Below are 12502 nucleotides of genomic sequence, written 5' to 3'. Positions count from 1 at the left end.
AATGTACCTATCTCTGATTACTAGTTAAAACTGTACATCCTTTCAATGTTTTTTAGCCCTGACTTTTCAGATTATGTAACGTACTTATTTTTCAATTGGGTTGTTCATCTTTTTCTTAATAAACATAGATTTTTTTCATCACACATTTTTAAAAAATATTTTTTTAGTGTTGACGGGCCTTTATTTTATTCATTTATTTATATTCGGTGCTAAGAATTGAACCAAGTGTCTCACACATGTGAGGCAAGCACTGCACTACTGAGCAACAACTCCAGCCCCTCATCACATGTTTTTATATCATAATTCTATGGTTATATGCACTGCAAACACATTCTCTTAAATAATTGGCTTTTCTGAATTGTCTATGGTGTTGACTTATAAGAAGACATTTTTAATGCAATAAGGTCCACCACTCTTTTTCTTTATGATCTGCATTTTTCATATCCTATTTTTAGAAATTTTTTAACACTATTTTTGGAAATATATTTTCTGTAATTTTTTTCTAAAAGTTTTAAGTTATTTGTATTTTCCATTTTTAAATTGTACAAAATTTATTTTTCTTTCTTTATATTTATTTATTTTTCAAAATTTATTTTTCTTAAAGACATCAGATAAGGATCCAAAAATGGATAATCAACTTTCCCAAGAGTTTTCCTCACTGATTTGCTGCTTCTATAGTATATCAAGTCTTCATGTCTAATAGGGTTTTCTTTATTGCTTTTTTCTATATTTTGTTCTTTGGTCTATTTCTCTGTTTCTATCCCTATACCACATAGTCTTAAATATCATAACTGTTTAATAGCTTAAATATTATAGTTTTTCATATCTGGTGGTAACTAATTTCCCACCTTTGTTATTTTTAAAGTTTTCTTTCTTCGAAATTTCGACCTTTTCTCTTTCTTAAGAGTTCTTAAAACCAGTCTGTGGACTTCTATCAAAATATCCTATTCAGATTTTGAGGTAGAATTTAACTAATAGTTATGGCGAGAGTTTTCAACTTGTGATATTACATCTTTTCCTCCATATGCATATTTAGTCAAGACTTTATGTAGCTTGTCAAGTTAACCTGCCACTGGTTCATATTGGCAAAAGAGAGTAGAATCCTTGGTCAGAGACAAAACACACAACAATAGCAGTAGCCACAAAAATATCTTCTATGCCGGTTCCTTAAGACTTACTTCCCACAGTAAGTCATACCTGCAGGTAGGTCATACCTGCACATGTGGTAAGTTGGGTTACAGAAGACCCCTGAGCTTAGGAACCCCCCAATTTTATAAGGGTACTAAGGGCAAAAAAGGCCCAAACTTTGTCCCTTGAATGAGACATTATTTTTAAATTCTGGGTAGCAAATAAATTTGCCCTCATGTAATAATGTAGCTCAGTGGTAGAATACGTGGGTTTAATTTCTAGCATACACACACACACACACAAATAAATCCTGTATCCTGATAGGAGACACTGTTTGGTATACAAATATTTTTGAAAAGATAAATTCTGGATAAAACTGCCAATGCTTCTGCTCAGAATATATTTAGAAATCTTTCAGAAACACCTAAAGCATTGCCTCCCAACAACATCTGCCCCTCATTTATACATCCACTTGGCTTCTGATCAAATTTCCTCATGAGTACACTATTCTGTTGACCACTCTGATTAATCTTACTATCAGGAACTAGGACCAAAAGTATATTCATTTTAGCTCATACCAGACAAAATTAAGGCTTCTGTTAATAGGATACCAAATAGCAGGATAAGGCCAACCTAAAGTATTGATCTCAATCATTCCTATCCAAGGTCTCAAGCCCAAACAGTTGAACATATTCCATAAACCATCAGAATCTACCTTAGAAAGTCAGATGAATTTCTCCTTAAGTTTCTGTATTGACCATGCCTGTTGATTTCTGAAGCATTGATCCATACTTAGCAATATTTATTGTCAACTGCACAGATTTTTGCCTTTACCCACAAGGAGAAAGTGTCTAGTGCAATTTTATCATTCATAACAATAGTGGCCAGTGAATTGAGGCTGATCTGAATGCCTTACAAGGTCAAGGTGCTATTCTCTTAAATCCTGGATGCTTGCCATTCATAACTACCCTTAAATTGTAGTTACATTGTTTTTAAGGAGGAGTCAGATTAATATCTGACTTTTATGGGAGAAATGCAACACTAAGGGTGCACATGTTTCACTCAGAAGGAAAGTGGGTTTTTACAGTTACTGGGTTTCCTAAGTGGAACCTATAGCACTTCAAGGTGAGGAATGATACAGGTTGACTGTCCTCCAACATGGGTTCTCAATTCAACTCTAATAATTAAATCTGGTTCTTATTTTTGAAGTGACTGGGTGGACAGTCAGTTTGCCATGTCGTCAGCATGTCATTTATCATTCCATGGAATGATCTAGCACTAGGAACAGAGATGAGAAAGACATTCAAGATATCTGGAGGTATTGACAGAGTTTTGCTCAGGAGATGCAAGAGCTGAGCCCATCCCTGCTATTTCTGATAGACTCTCCAGTAAAGTTAAGCAGAATAATAATTAAATCCTGTCAGTTGAATTAAAGATAGTCCCATCAGGGCTTTTGCCTTTTTGAAGAAGGTTAGAAAGACACATATGAAAGACAAAAGATATTCTATATCCCTTCTTGCCCTCTGATCCCCCCAGAATCTGAGGCATTTCTTCTAGGTTTTTTTTTTCTGTTCCTGTACTACCACAACACTGGTGTATCCCATTTCAGTAATTTTAACCATAGTAATTTTCCAAGCATCCTCTGCTTGCACCCAGACCTCTCATTTTGAAGGATTATATGCAAGAGGAAGAGGGATATTTTCATAAAATTTACATTGGTAATGTACTCAGTCAAGTTGTCATTATCCTTGTGATCTAATACCATATCAATCTAAGAGAATCTAGATAGTTGAAACAGGATTAAATTTGACCCTTCTAGTCTTCATTTTTATCATCCTATCACATGGAATATGTATCAACTAGAGTGTCATGGTGTTGTCATTAGGGAGAAGAAAGAAGCACCATGCCCAGGAATTTTCAGGACTGAATCCCAACTTTTCAAAATATGTCTATATAATTCCCCATATCTTTTATATTAATCATTACTCAAGAAGCAGATGAAAGGACATGATCTTTTCCTGAAGACACTTACATTCAGTGATTGAACTTCTTTTCTTTAGTAAGATATACAGGCAAAGAGAATGTGGGGGAGATAGAATCAAACCGAGTAAATTTTTTGTTCCAATACTTAATAATACCAGATGCTTGTGGACTTTAGGGAGTGTGAAAGGTCCATCAAATCCCTTGATCATTTGCCCATTGTTTAGTGACTTTTGTGATAAAAAGTACTCCATTGTCAGATTGCAAATGGTCCAGAAATCCACACATGTAATATAAATTAGTTTCAAGAAACAATGATATAGCCAGAGTCTGCTGATTAGATAGGAATATCAACCCCATACCTTAAATAATTTCAACATTAGTGAGACATCACCAATAGCCCTTTGGGGAATAGAGATCTAATGTAGTCAATGTGCCAGGACTCTTGAGTTCATGCCCTATTCATTGTGGCTTCCCACCCATATCAACTTTTGGCAAGAGTCATTAAGTGTGGTAGTAGCTTCTGCATCAGAAACACACAGTTCTTTATTATGATGGTGTTGTTTTAAGGTGAAAATTTTAGAATGTTCACTTGCAATGTTCAGATGTTGGATTCACATAGAGGTTATGGCAATCTGGACAGGGTAGGCTCAATTAGCAGGTTGGTTCTGGGCAATATCATCAAAAATGAACCATGGGCCCATGAGTGAATCAGATTAGTTGGTCATCAGTCATCATTTATTTCCACACTTCACAGCCTCAAGCAGGGGGTGGGGGGGGGGCATGTTTAATCTTCTAGACTGAAATTTTTTTCAAGTGGCAGACCAAATATCTAAGCCATTGGTAAAACCCAAGAGTCAGAGTTGTGTCCACCAAGTAAAGTGAACAAATCTTCTGGCTCTGAGGCTGACCAGTGAGATGCCTAAGGGTTCGGTTTAGCTGAACCATCAGTAAACCAGACCCAGGCACTTTATCCAGGGAATCTTTATGAATCAAGATCTCATTGAACCAACAGTGTTATTCTAAAAAGTCAAGTGGGGGATGAAGTTTACCCCAGGGAGATAGTTGCCACATTTTCATGATTCACTAGAACAAGGCTAGCTGTGTTCTTGAATATTCAATTTCCATTTGATAAGAAAGGCTTTTTGGACCATTCTCACCTTGCCAAATGTAGCATCCAGGACTGTCTGATCAGAGAATTACAAGAACTCCGTGAGGCTACAGAGACTGTAAAGTTAGTGAATATATATTCTATCTTTATCCATATTTGAATTTTAATGTATATTTATGTCATTATTTTAAAAAATAATAATTTCCTTAATGCTATTATAATCTTCCAGAAGACATGGTGACAACCAAATGTTTTAGTCATCTCAGGTTGCTATGACAAAAATCTATAGAATGGGTAGCTTAAACAACATTTATTTCTTACAGTTATGGGGGCTGGGTAGCTCAATATCAAGGTACTGGCAGATTCCATGTATGGTAAGATCCTCATCCTGGCTTGTAGATGGCCTCACTCTTGCTTCGTCCTCATATAGTGCAGAGTAAGATAGGACACATGCAAGAGCAGAAGACTCCTGATGCTTTTAGCATTAGCCTATCTAAGTAAAAGCAGAAGTCAGATTATAATGGATTGAACAGCAATTTGAAGGAAGAGTCTGCGGATATAAGCAGATTTTTTAAAATAAACTTAAAATTATTTATTAATGTTAATTTTGTTTTAGGCTTGCGTTGGTGTGATGTTAGTGGGCCCAACAGGTGGAGGAAAAACAACAGTCAGAAGAATTTTAGAAAAAGCATTAATACTATTACCAATTGTAGACATGTTATCAATTAAGCAAAGGGAATCTTATTCAAAGGTAAATGTTCCTCTAAATAAAATGTTTCCCCTATGTTCATATTTTCTACTTATATTAACATTTTATTTTTTCCCATAAATATTTTCATTACTTATTAAACTTATTGCTAGGAATTTGGTAGTTATGTATCATTGTAATGATACAAACTAGTGTGAAATAAAACTATTGAATTGTATATTTGTTTTGTATATTTTGTATATTTGTTTTGTACTTAGTCACTTTTCTAAATGGATTGTAAGTTTCTTTTTGGTATCAATTAAATCATCATCAAATCAAAATAATTTTTTGTCTCTTTTCTAATATTTATGTTACTTATATGCTTATCTTACTGAATTGATTAACCAAAACAATGTTAACTATAGTATATGTTCCTTACTTTATTAGGAATGCATTTAATATGAAGCTTACTCTTGACATCTGACAAGTATTTTTTATCATACTTTGGAAATTTCTATTCCCCAAAACTTTGTTGTTGTTGTTGTTGTTAGAATTTATTAACTGATTTTCAGCTAAAATATTCAGTTAAAATATTTTAACTGGTTAATGTAAAAGCTATGTTGATGGATTTACAAACATTGTTATCCTTGAGTTTTTAGAATAGCTCTAGTAAAAATAGACTCCAGTAAACATTATATAATTGAGTTACTTAATTTAAATGTAGTCTAAAAGTTTTAGAAAGTCAGGTTCTGAGTTGTGTGAATCTTTTTCTCTGTTAGTATAAGCTACCCTGCTTAAAAATCATTTGTATAGTACTTTATCTTTTATCCTTTCCTCTAAATTTCCTTTCTCAACAGATTTCAATAAGTTCTTAAGCAATATTATAATTAAAGAGGTAATAATAATAATAATAATCATAACTCATATTTGCAGAGTACTAAATATGGGTCCAGTACTGTGCTAAACACTTTTGTTTAAATTATCTCGTTTAATCCTCACAACAATGTTATAGGTAATAATTAAAAACAGTTTTTTAGTATAAAAGTAGTATGTACAATTGTGAGAAGTTTGGAAAATAAATAAATAATAATGACCAAGAAAGAATGAACTGAAAACATTTTTTTTGTTTTACTACAGTTTTGAAAAGTATTCACTTAGAAAATTTAATCTTCTGCACTTGAAAATTTTGAGCTACTATAATTATCTGAACTGCTGTCCTTAGTGTCACTCATATAGGATCTATTTACCTTTAATACTGCAGTGCTCTAAACAAGCCACAATTAACTTTCAGAAATACACTGACATTGCACCAACACCAAGAATTCCAAGCTTAAGTTTCATAGTGCAGGAGAAGGCAAATGTGCATCCATATGCCACTGGTAAATACACTGCTGCTATTTATCTTTTAACAGTGTGATGAACAGAATTATTCCATGAAAATCATGCAAAAAAAAAGTCATAAGCCAATTTGGGGGACTAAAAAATAGGATGTGACAATTATGTGGTAATGAAGATTATACGGTGAAATACCGTAGATGAAACAGAGACCAGTTCTTCAGGCAACACCCAGACAGATTATAATGTTGCAAATAAGATGTACTTGAGTGACTATTCTGACAAAGTTTCCTACTCCCTCTCTCATTTCTACATCAACCCTGGTTCCAGATATATCACATCCCATCTTAAATATTGTGTTCCTAAATGCAGCACATTGAGATTTTCACCCTGCAACACACACCTCAGATAATTATTTGTAATGTTTAGAACTTTTTAAAATAATGATTTATAGATTGTGGATAATTTTAATTAATCAATTTTTACTGTTTCTTGTAAATCACCACGTTCATAGAGATTTTTTTCTTTGATGGAAAAGTCCTTCTAAATCATTTTGTTAATACTGCACAAATCAAAAAATTGTACTATAATGTATTTTTAAACCACACAGGATTCATTCCAGATTTCAGTAAAAAAAGGAAAAGTAGATCTTTGTGTCTTAAATCCAAAGTGCATCACTCTTAATGAACTATATGGACAATTGGATCCTAATACTATGGAATGGACTGATGGCTTATTATCAGCAACATTTCGAAATTATGTGTATTTAAATACAAATTACTCAAAGAAAAACATGGATATTGGACTAAATTCAAGAATCTCAGTTTTATCTGCTGTAAGTACAGAATGAATATTTTTATTTGCAAATATGGATTAAGTACTTATGCAATGATTAATATTAAAACATCACTAGATACCTTTTAGTTTAAAAGTAAATTTAAAGGATTATGAACAGTTTTAAAAAAGAAAATTATAAATTATTTTAATAAAAGAAAATGTGCCATTGCACTTTAAAATGGTCAGTAAACAATTGAGTGAAGTTAAAGGTTTTGCTTTGAAAGAAACACAAAGTGAATCCAATTTAAATAGAAAATAATATAGTGATCCTAGCACTAACAATTTACCTTACAAATTAACAAGGTAAAAAAATACTTCAGTAGAAATGTGAACTAAATATTTGATACAAAATTCATCAATGAATATAAATGGCAGAAATTTGAAAAGTTGTATTTTTGTTAGTAATAAGTAAGGCTACTGATAAATTTCATTAGCTAAAATATGTTAACAAACAGTGATAGTTGAAACCAAGGAGATTAGAAAATACAAAAACAGAAAAACAACATTCCACTACATTGTAAAATATAAATTCCTATATAATTTTGGAAGTATAGTCAGCTCTATCAAATGTACTATATATTCTTTCCTCCAACCCATTAAAATAAGCTTATCAATGTATTCTTTTGTAGATTCTAACTTTTCAGGGATATCTTGATAGAATTTCTCTTGTCTAAGATTACTCTGTTTCAGGTTGAGCACCCATATTCTGAAAATCAAAATCCAAAATACTTTAAAACCTGAAACATCAATGCTGACTTGATGCCACAGTGGAAAATTCCATACCATGTAATTTGGTTTATGCACAAACTTCTTTTAAAACTATTTTTAGAATTTACCTTCAGGTTCTATGTATAAGGTATATGTGAAACATAATTAATTTTTAATTTAAACTTGGGCGGCCCATCCTCTTTAAGTGTATGCAAATATTCCAAACCCCAAAACACTTCTGATCCCAAGAATTTCAGATAAGGGATACTTAATTTGTATGTTGATGGTTACTTGATTATGTAAATAAATATTTTTAAAGCTTTTATCTTTTTTTTTTAACAAACAGAGAAAGAACTTTATTAGCAAGCGAAGGGTAAAGATATACACTTTCAGAGCAGAATGCAGGCAATCTGAGTGAGATGCCTACCAAGATTAAAGTTGAGTTTTTATTAGGGTACACAATTAGGTGGAATGTGTGTGAGCAAAAGGGGCTTCATTTCACTCAGGTTTGGAAATACTGCACAAAATCATATTTTCCCATTAGGGGTCTGGTCTGATGTAGGTTTCAGTTCACATCCTCATCTTTGGCAGTTGGTGATTGGGTGATTGGGTCAGAGCATCAGACACAAGCCTTCAAAGTTAATGTTCTCTTTCTATTGAAGTTTTCTTTATCTTTTGCTGCATTCCAGAAAACTCATAGGCAATTGAAAGGTTACCAAGTAACATTCCATTATGTATATATACCACATATTCTTTATCCATTCATCTATTGAAGGGCATCTAGGTTGGTTCCACAACTTAGCTATTGTGAATTGTGCTGCTATAAACATTGGTGTAGCTGCATCCCTATAGTATGCTGTTTTTAAGTCCTTTGAGTATAAACCAAGAAATAGGTTAGCTGGGTCAAAAGGTGGTTCCATTCTAGGTTTTCCAAAGTATCTCCATACTGCTTTCCATATTGGCTGTACCATTTTGCAGTCCCACCAGCAATGTATGAATATGCCCTTTTCTCCACATCCTTGACAACATTTATTGTTCCTTGTATTCTTGATAGTTGCCATTCTGACTAGAGTGAGATGGAATCTCAGTGTAGTTTTTTTTTCAGTGTAGTTTTAATTTGCATTTCTCTAATTGTTAGAGATGATGAATATTTTTTTCATATATTTGTTGACTAATTCTATATCACCTTCTGAGAAATGTCTGTTCAGTTCCTTGGCACATTTATTGATTGGGTTATTTGGTTTTTTTGGTGTTAAGATATTTTGAGTTCTTAATATATCCTAGAGATTAGTGCTCTATCTGATGTGTATGTGGTAAAATTTTGCTCCTAAGCTGTAGGCTCTCTATTCACCTCGATGATTGTTTCTCTTGCAGAGAACAAGTTTTTTAGTTTGAATCCATCCCATTTATTCATTCTTGATTTTGTTTCTTGCACTATAGGAGTCTCATTAAGGAAGTCGGGGCCTAATTCAAAGTGATGGAGATTTGGGCCTAGGTTTTCTTCTATTAAGCACAGGGTCTCTGCCTTAATTCCTAGGTTGTTGATCCACTTTGAGTTTTGTGCTTGGTAAGAGATTTTGTTGTATATGGATTTCCAGTTTTCCTAGCACCATTTGTTCAAGAGGCTATCTTTTTTTCAGTGCATGTTCTTGGCACCTTTGTCTAATATAATATAATTATAGTTTTGTTGGTTAGTCTCTGTGTCCTCTATTCTGTACCATTGGTCTACCAGTCTGTTTTGGTGCCAATACCATGGTGGTTTTGTTACTGTTGCTCTGTAGTATAGTTTCAGGTCTGGTATAGTGATGCCACCTGCTTAACTCTTCTTGCTAAGGATTGCTTTAGCTATTCTGATTCTCTTGTTTTTCCAGATGAGTTTCATGACTGATATGTAGGTTTCAGTCCACATCCACTTCTTTCTATTTTTATGAGGAATGTCATTGGGATTTTGATTGGAATTGTATAAAATGTGTATAATTCTTTTGGTAGTATGGTCATTTTGACAATATTAATTCTGCCTATCCAAGAACAAGGGAGATCTTTCCATCTTCTAAGGTCTTCTTTAATTTCTTTCTTTAGCATGCTGCAGTTTTCATCGTAACGATCTTTCACCTCTTTTGTTGATTCCCAGGTTTTGTTTTTTTTTTGAGGCTATTGTAAATGAGGTAGTTTTCCTAGTTTCTCTTTCTGAGGATTTGTCACTGATACACAGAAATGCCTTTGATTTATGGGTTATTGATTTTGTATCCTTCTACTTTGCTGAATTCATTTATTAGTTCTAGCAGTTTTCTGGTGGAATTTTTTGGGTCTTCTAGGAATAGAATCATATCTTTGACAAATAGTGATAATTTGAGTTCTTCTTTTCCTATCCATATCCCTAATTGTTCTGACTAGTGTTTCAAGAACTATATTAAATAGGAGTGGTGAAAGAGGTCTTTTTCCAGTTTTTAGAGGGAATGCTTTCGATTTGTCTCCATTTAGAATGATGTTGGCCTGGGGCTTAGCATAGATAGCTTTTACAATGTTAAGATATGTCCTGTTATCCCTAGTTTTTCTAGTGTTTTGAACATGAAAAGGAGCTGTATTTTGTGAAATGCCTTTTCTGCATCTATTGAGATGATCATATGATTCCTATCTTTAAATCTATTGGTGAGATGAACTACATTTATCGATTTCTGTATGTTGAACCAACCTTGCATCCCTGGAATGAATCCCACTTGATCATGGTGCACTATCTTTTTTTAATATGTTTTTGTATTCCATTTGCCAGAATTTTATTGAGAATTTTTGTATCTATGCTCATTAGAGACATTGGTCTGAAGTTTTCTTTCATTGATATGTCTTGTCTAGCTTTGGCCTCATAGAATGAGTTTGGAAGTATTCATTCTTTTTCTGTTTCATGAAATAATTTGAGGAGTATTGGTGTCAGTTTTTCTTTAAAGGTCTTATAGAACTCAGCTGTTTATGCATCTGATCCTGGGTTTTTCTTGGTTGGTAGGCTTCTGATGGCATCTTCTATTTCATTGCTTGAAACTGATCTGTTTAAATTGTGTATAACATCCTGGTTCAGTTTGGGCAATCATATGACTCTAGAAATTTGTCAATGTTTTTGATATTTTTCATTTTATTGGAGTAAAAATTTTCAAAATAATTTCTAATTACTTTTTGTATTTGTGTAGTGTCCATGGTGATATTTCCTGTTTCGTCATGGATGTTAGTAATTTGAGTTTTCTCTTTCCTTCTCTTTGTTAGAATGGCTAAGGGTTTATCAATTTTATTTATTTTTTTAAATAACCTACTTTTTATTTTGTCAATTTTTTTCAGTTGTTTCTTTGTTTCAATTTCATTGATTTCAGCTCTGATTTTAATTTTAATCTGTCTTCTACTACTTTTGGTGATGATTTGTTCTTCTTTTCCTAGGGCCTTGAGATGTAACATTAGGTCATTTGTTGACTTTTTCTTCTTTTAAGGAATGAACTTCATGCAAGAACTTTCCTCTTAGTATGGCCTTCATAGTGTCCCATAGATCATAGATTTTGATATGTTGTATTAGTGTTGTCATTTACCTCTAAGAATTTTTTAATCTCCTCTTTGGTGTCTTTTGCAACCCATTGTTCCTTTAATATTTAGTCTCCAGGTGTTAGAGTAGCTTTTATTGTTTACTTTATCATTGATTTCTAATTTCATTCCATTATGATCTGATAGAATGCAGGTTAGTATCTCTACTTTTTTGTATTTGCTAAGAGTTGCTTTCTGGCATAATACATAATCTATTTTAAAGAAGGATCCATGTGCTGCTGAGAAGAAAACATGTTCACTTGTTGATTGATTAAATATTCTATATATTTCAGTTAAGATTAAGTTATTGTTTATATTATTGAGTTCTATAGTTTATTTAACTTTTGTTTGAGAGATCTAATTAGTGAGGAAAGAATTCTTTATTTAATCCACTATTAAATGTGCCACTGTCTTATATGAAAATATGGAAAAAAAACCCTCACTCACTCAACAGAAATAAAATTCCAGATGAATTAGCAATCTAAATGTTATGACAAAATTATAAGAATATAATATTTAGGGGCATATTTTCAGAGTTAGAAAGTCTTTAACTAAGACTGTACACCCCAAAATTATAAGTAAAAAGAGGAAGGATTTGACTATAAATGTAAGTATGAAAATTTCTTTGCAAAAGTTACTATAAACTAAGTTAAAGCAAACTGTCACAACCTGCACCATTATTCAAGAACTGGCGAGGGGCAATGGGGGATTAAGAGAAACACACAAACATTTAGAGAGAAAAGCTGGATCAGGTGGGAAATGGAACTCTGATTGAGAACAGTGACCCAGAGCTAGCTCCACATGTTTATTATATAGGTTTTATCATCAAAAGGTTATTCGTGAGAAAGTTTCTGCAAAGCAGCAGGCTTGAAGGTCACAGTGCAGATGAGACAATTTTGTTTGTCTTACTATGCTCAGAATCTTCTATCTCTAGGAGTCAATGTCTTCATTTCAAGGTCATAATTGATAACCCTGAGCAATTGCCCAGAGCAACCAAGGGCTGGAGTCACCATAGCAACTGGGAAATGTTAACCCTGTACTTTTGCTCAGGGAAATCACAGTGCAAGAACACCAAAACAACCAGGCCATCAGACATCTAGATCCACATCACTGCTCCCCACAGCAAACCACATTTTAGGAGAAAATATTTACAACAT

General features: G+C 33.1%; 1 protein-coding gene across 1 annotated transcript in view; it reads left to right on the top strand.

Annotated features, from left to right (window-relative positions):
• Window positions 1-12502, top strand: part of Dnah14 (dynein axonemal heavy chain 14) — a 356406-nt gene that overhangs the window by 165158 nt on the left and 178746 nt on the right. The window contains exons 36-37 of the mRNA XM_077802938.1: window positions 4836-4970; window positions 6865-7077. Of these exons, the coding sequence (XP_077659064.1) occupies window positions 4836-4970; window positions 6865-7077 (348 nt within the window). The remainder of the gene's footprint in view (window positions 1-4835; window positions 4971-6864; window positions 7078-12502) is intronic.

This window comes from Urocitellus parryii, chromosome 9 (assembly GCF_045843805.1).
Source record: "Urocitellus parryii isolate mUroPar1 chromosome 9, mUroPar1.hap1, whole genome shotgun sequence".
NCBI classification, from domain to species: domain Eukaryota; kingdom Metazoa; phylum Chordata; class Mammalia; order Rodentia; family Sciuridae; genus Urocitellus; species Urocitellus parryii.
The sequence above is the reverse complement of the archived record's forward strand: the minus strand, read 5'-3'. Positions and strand labels throughout refer to the sequence as shown.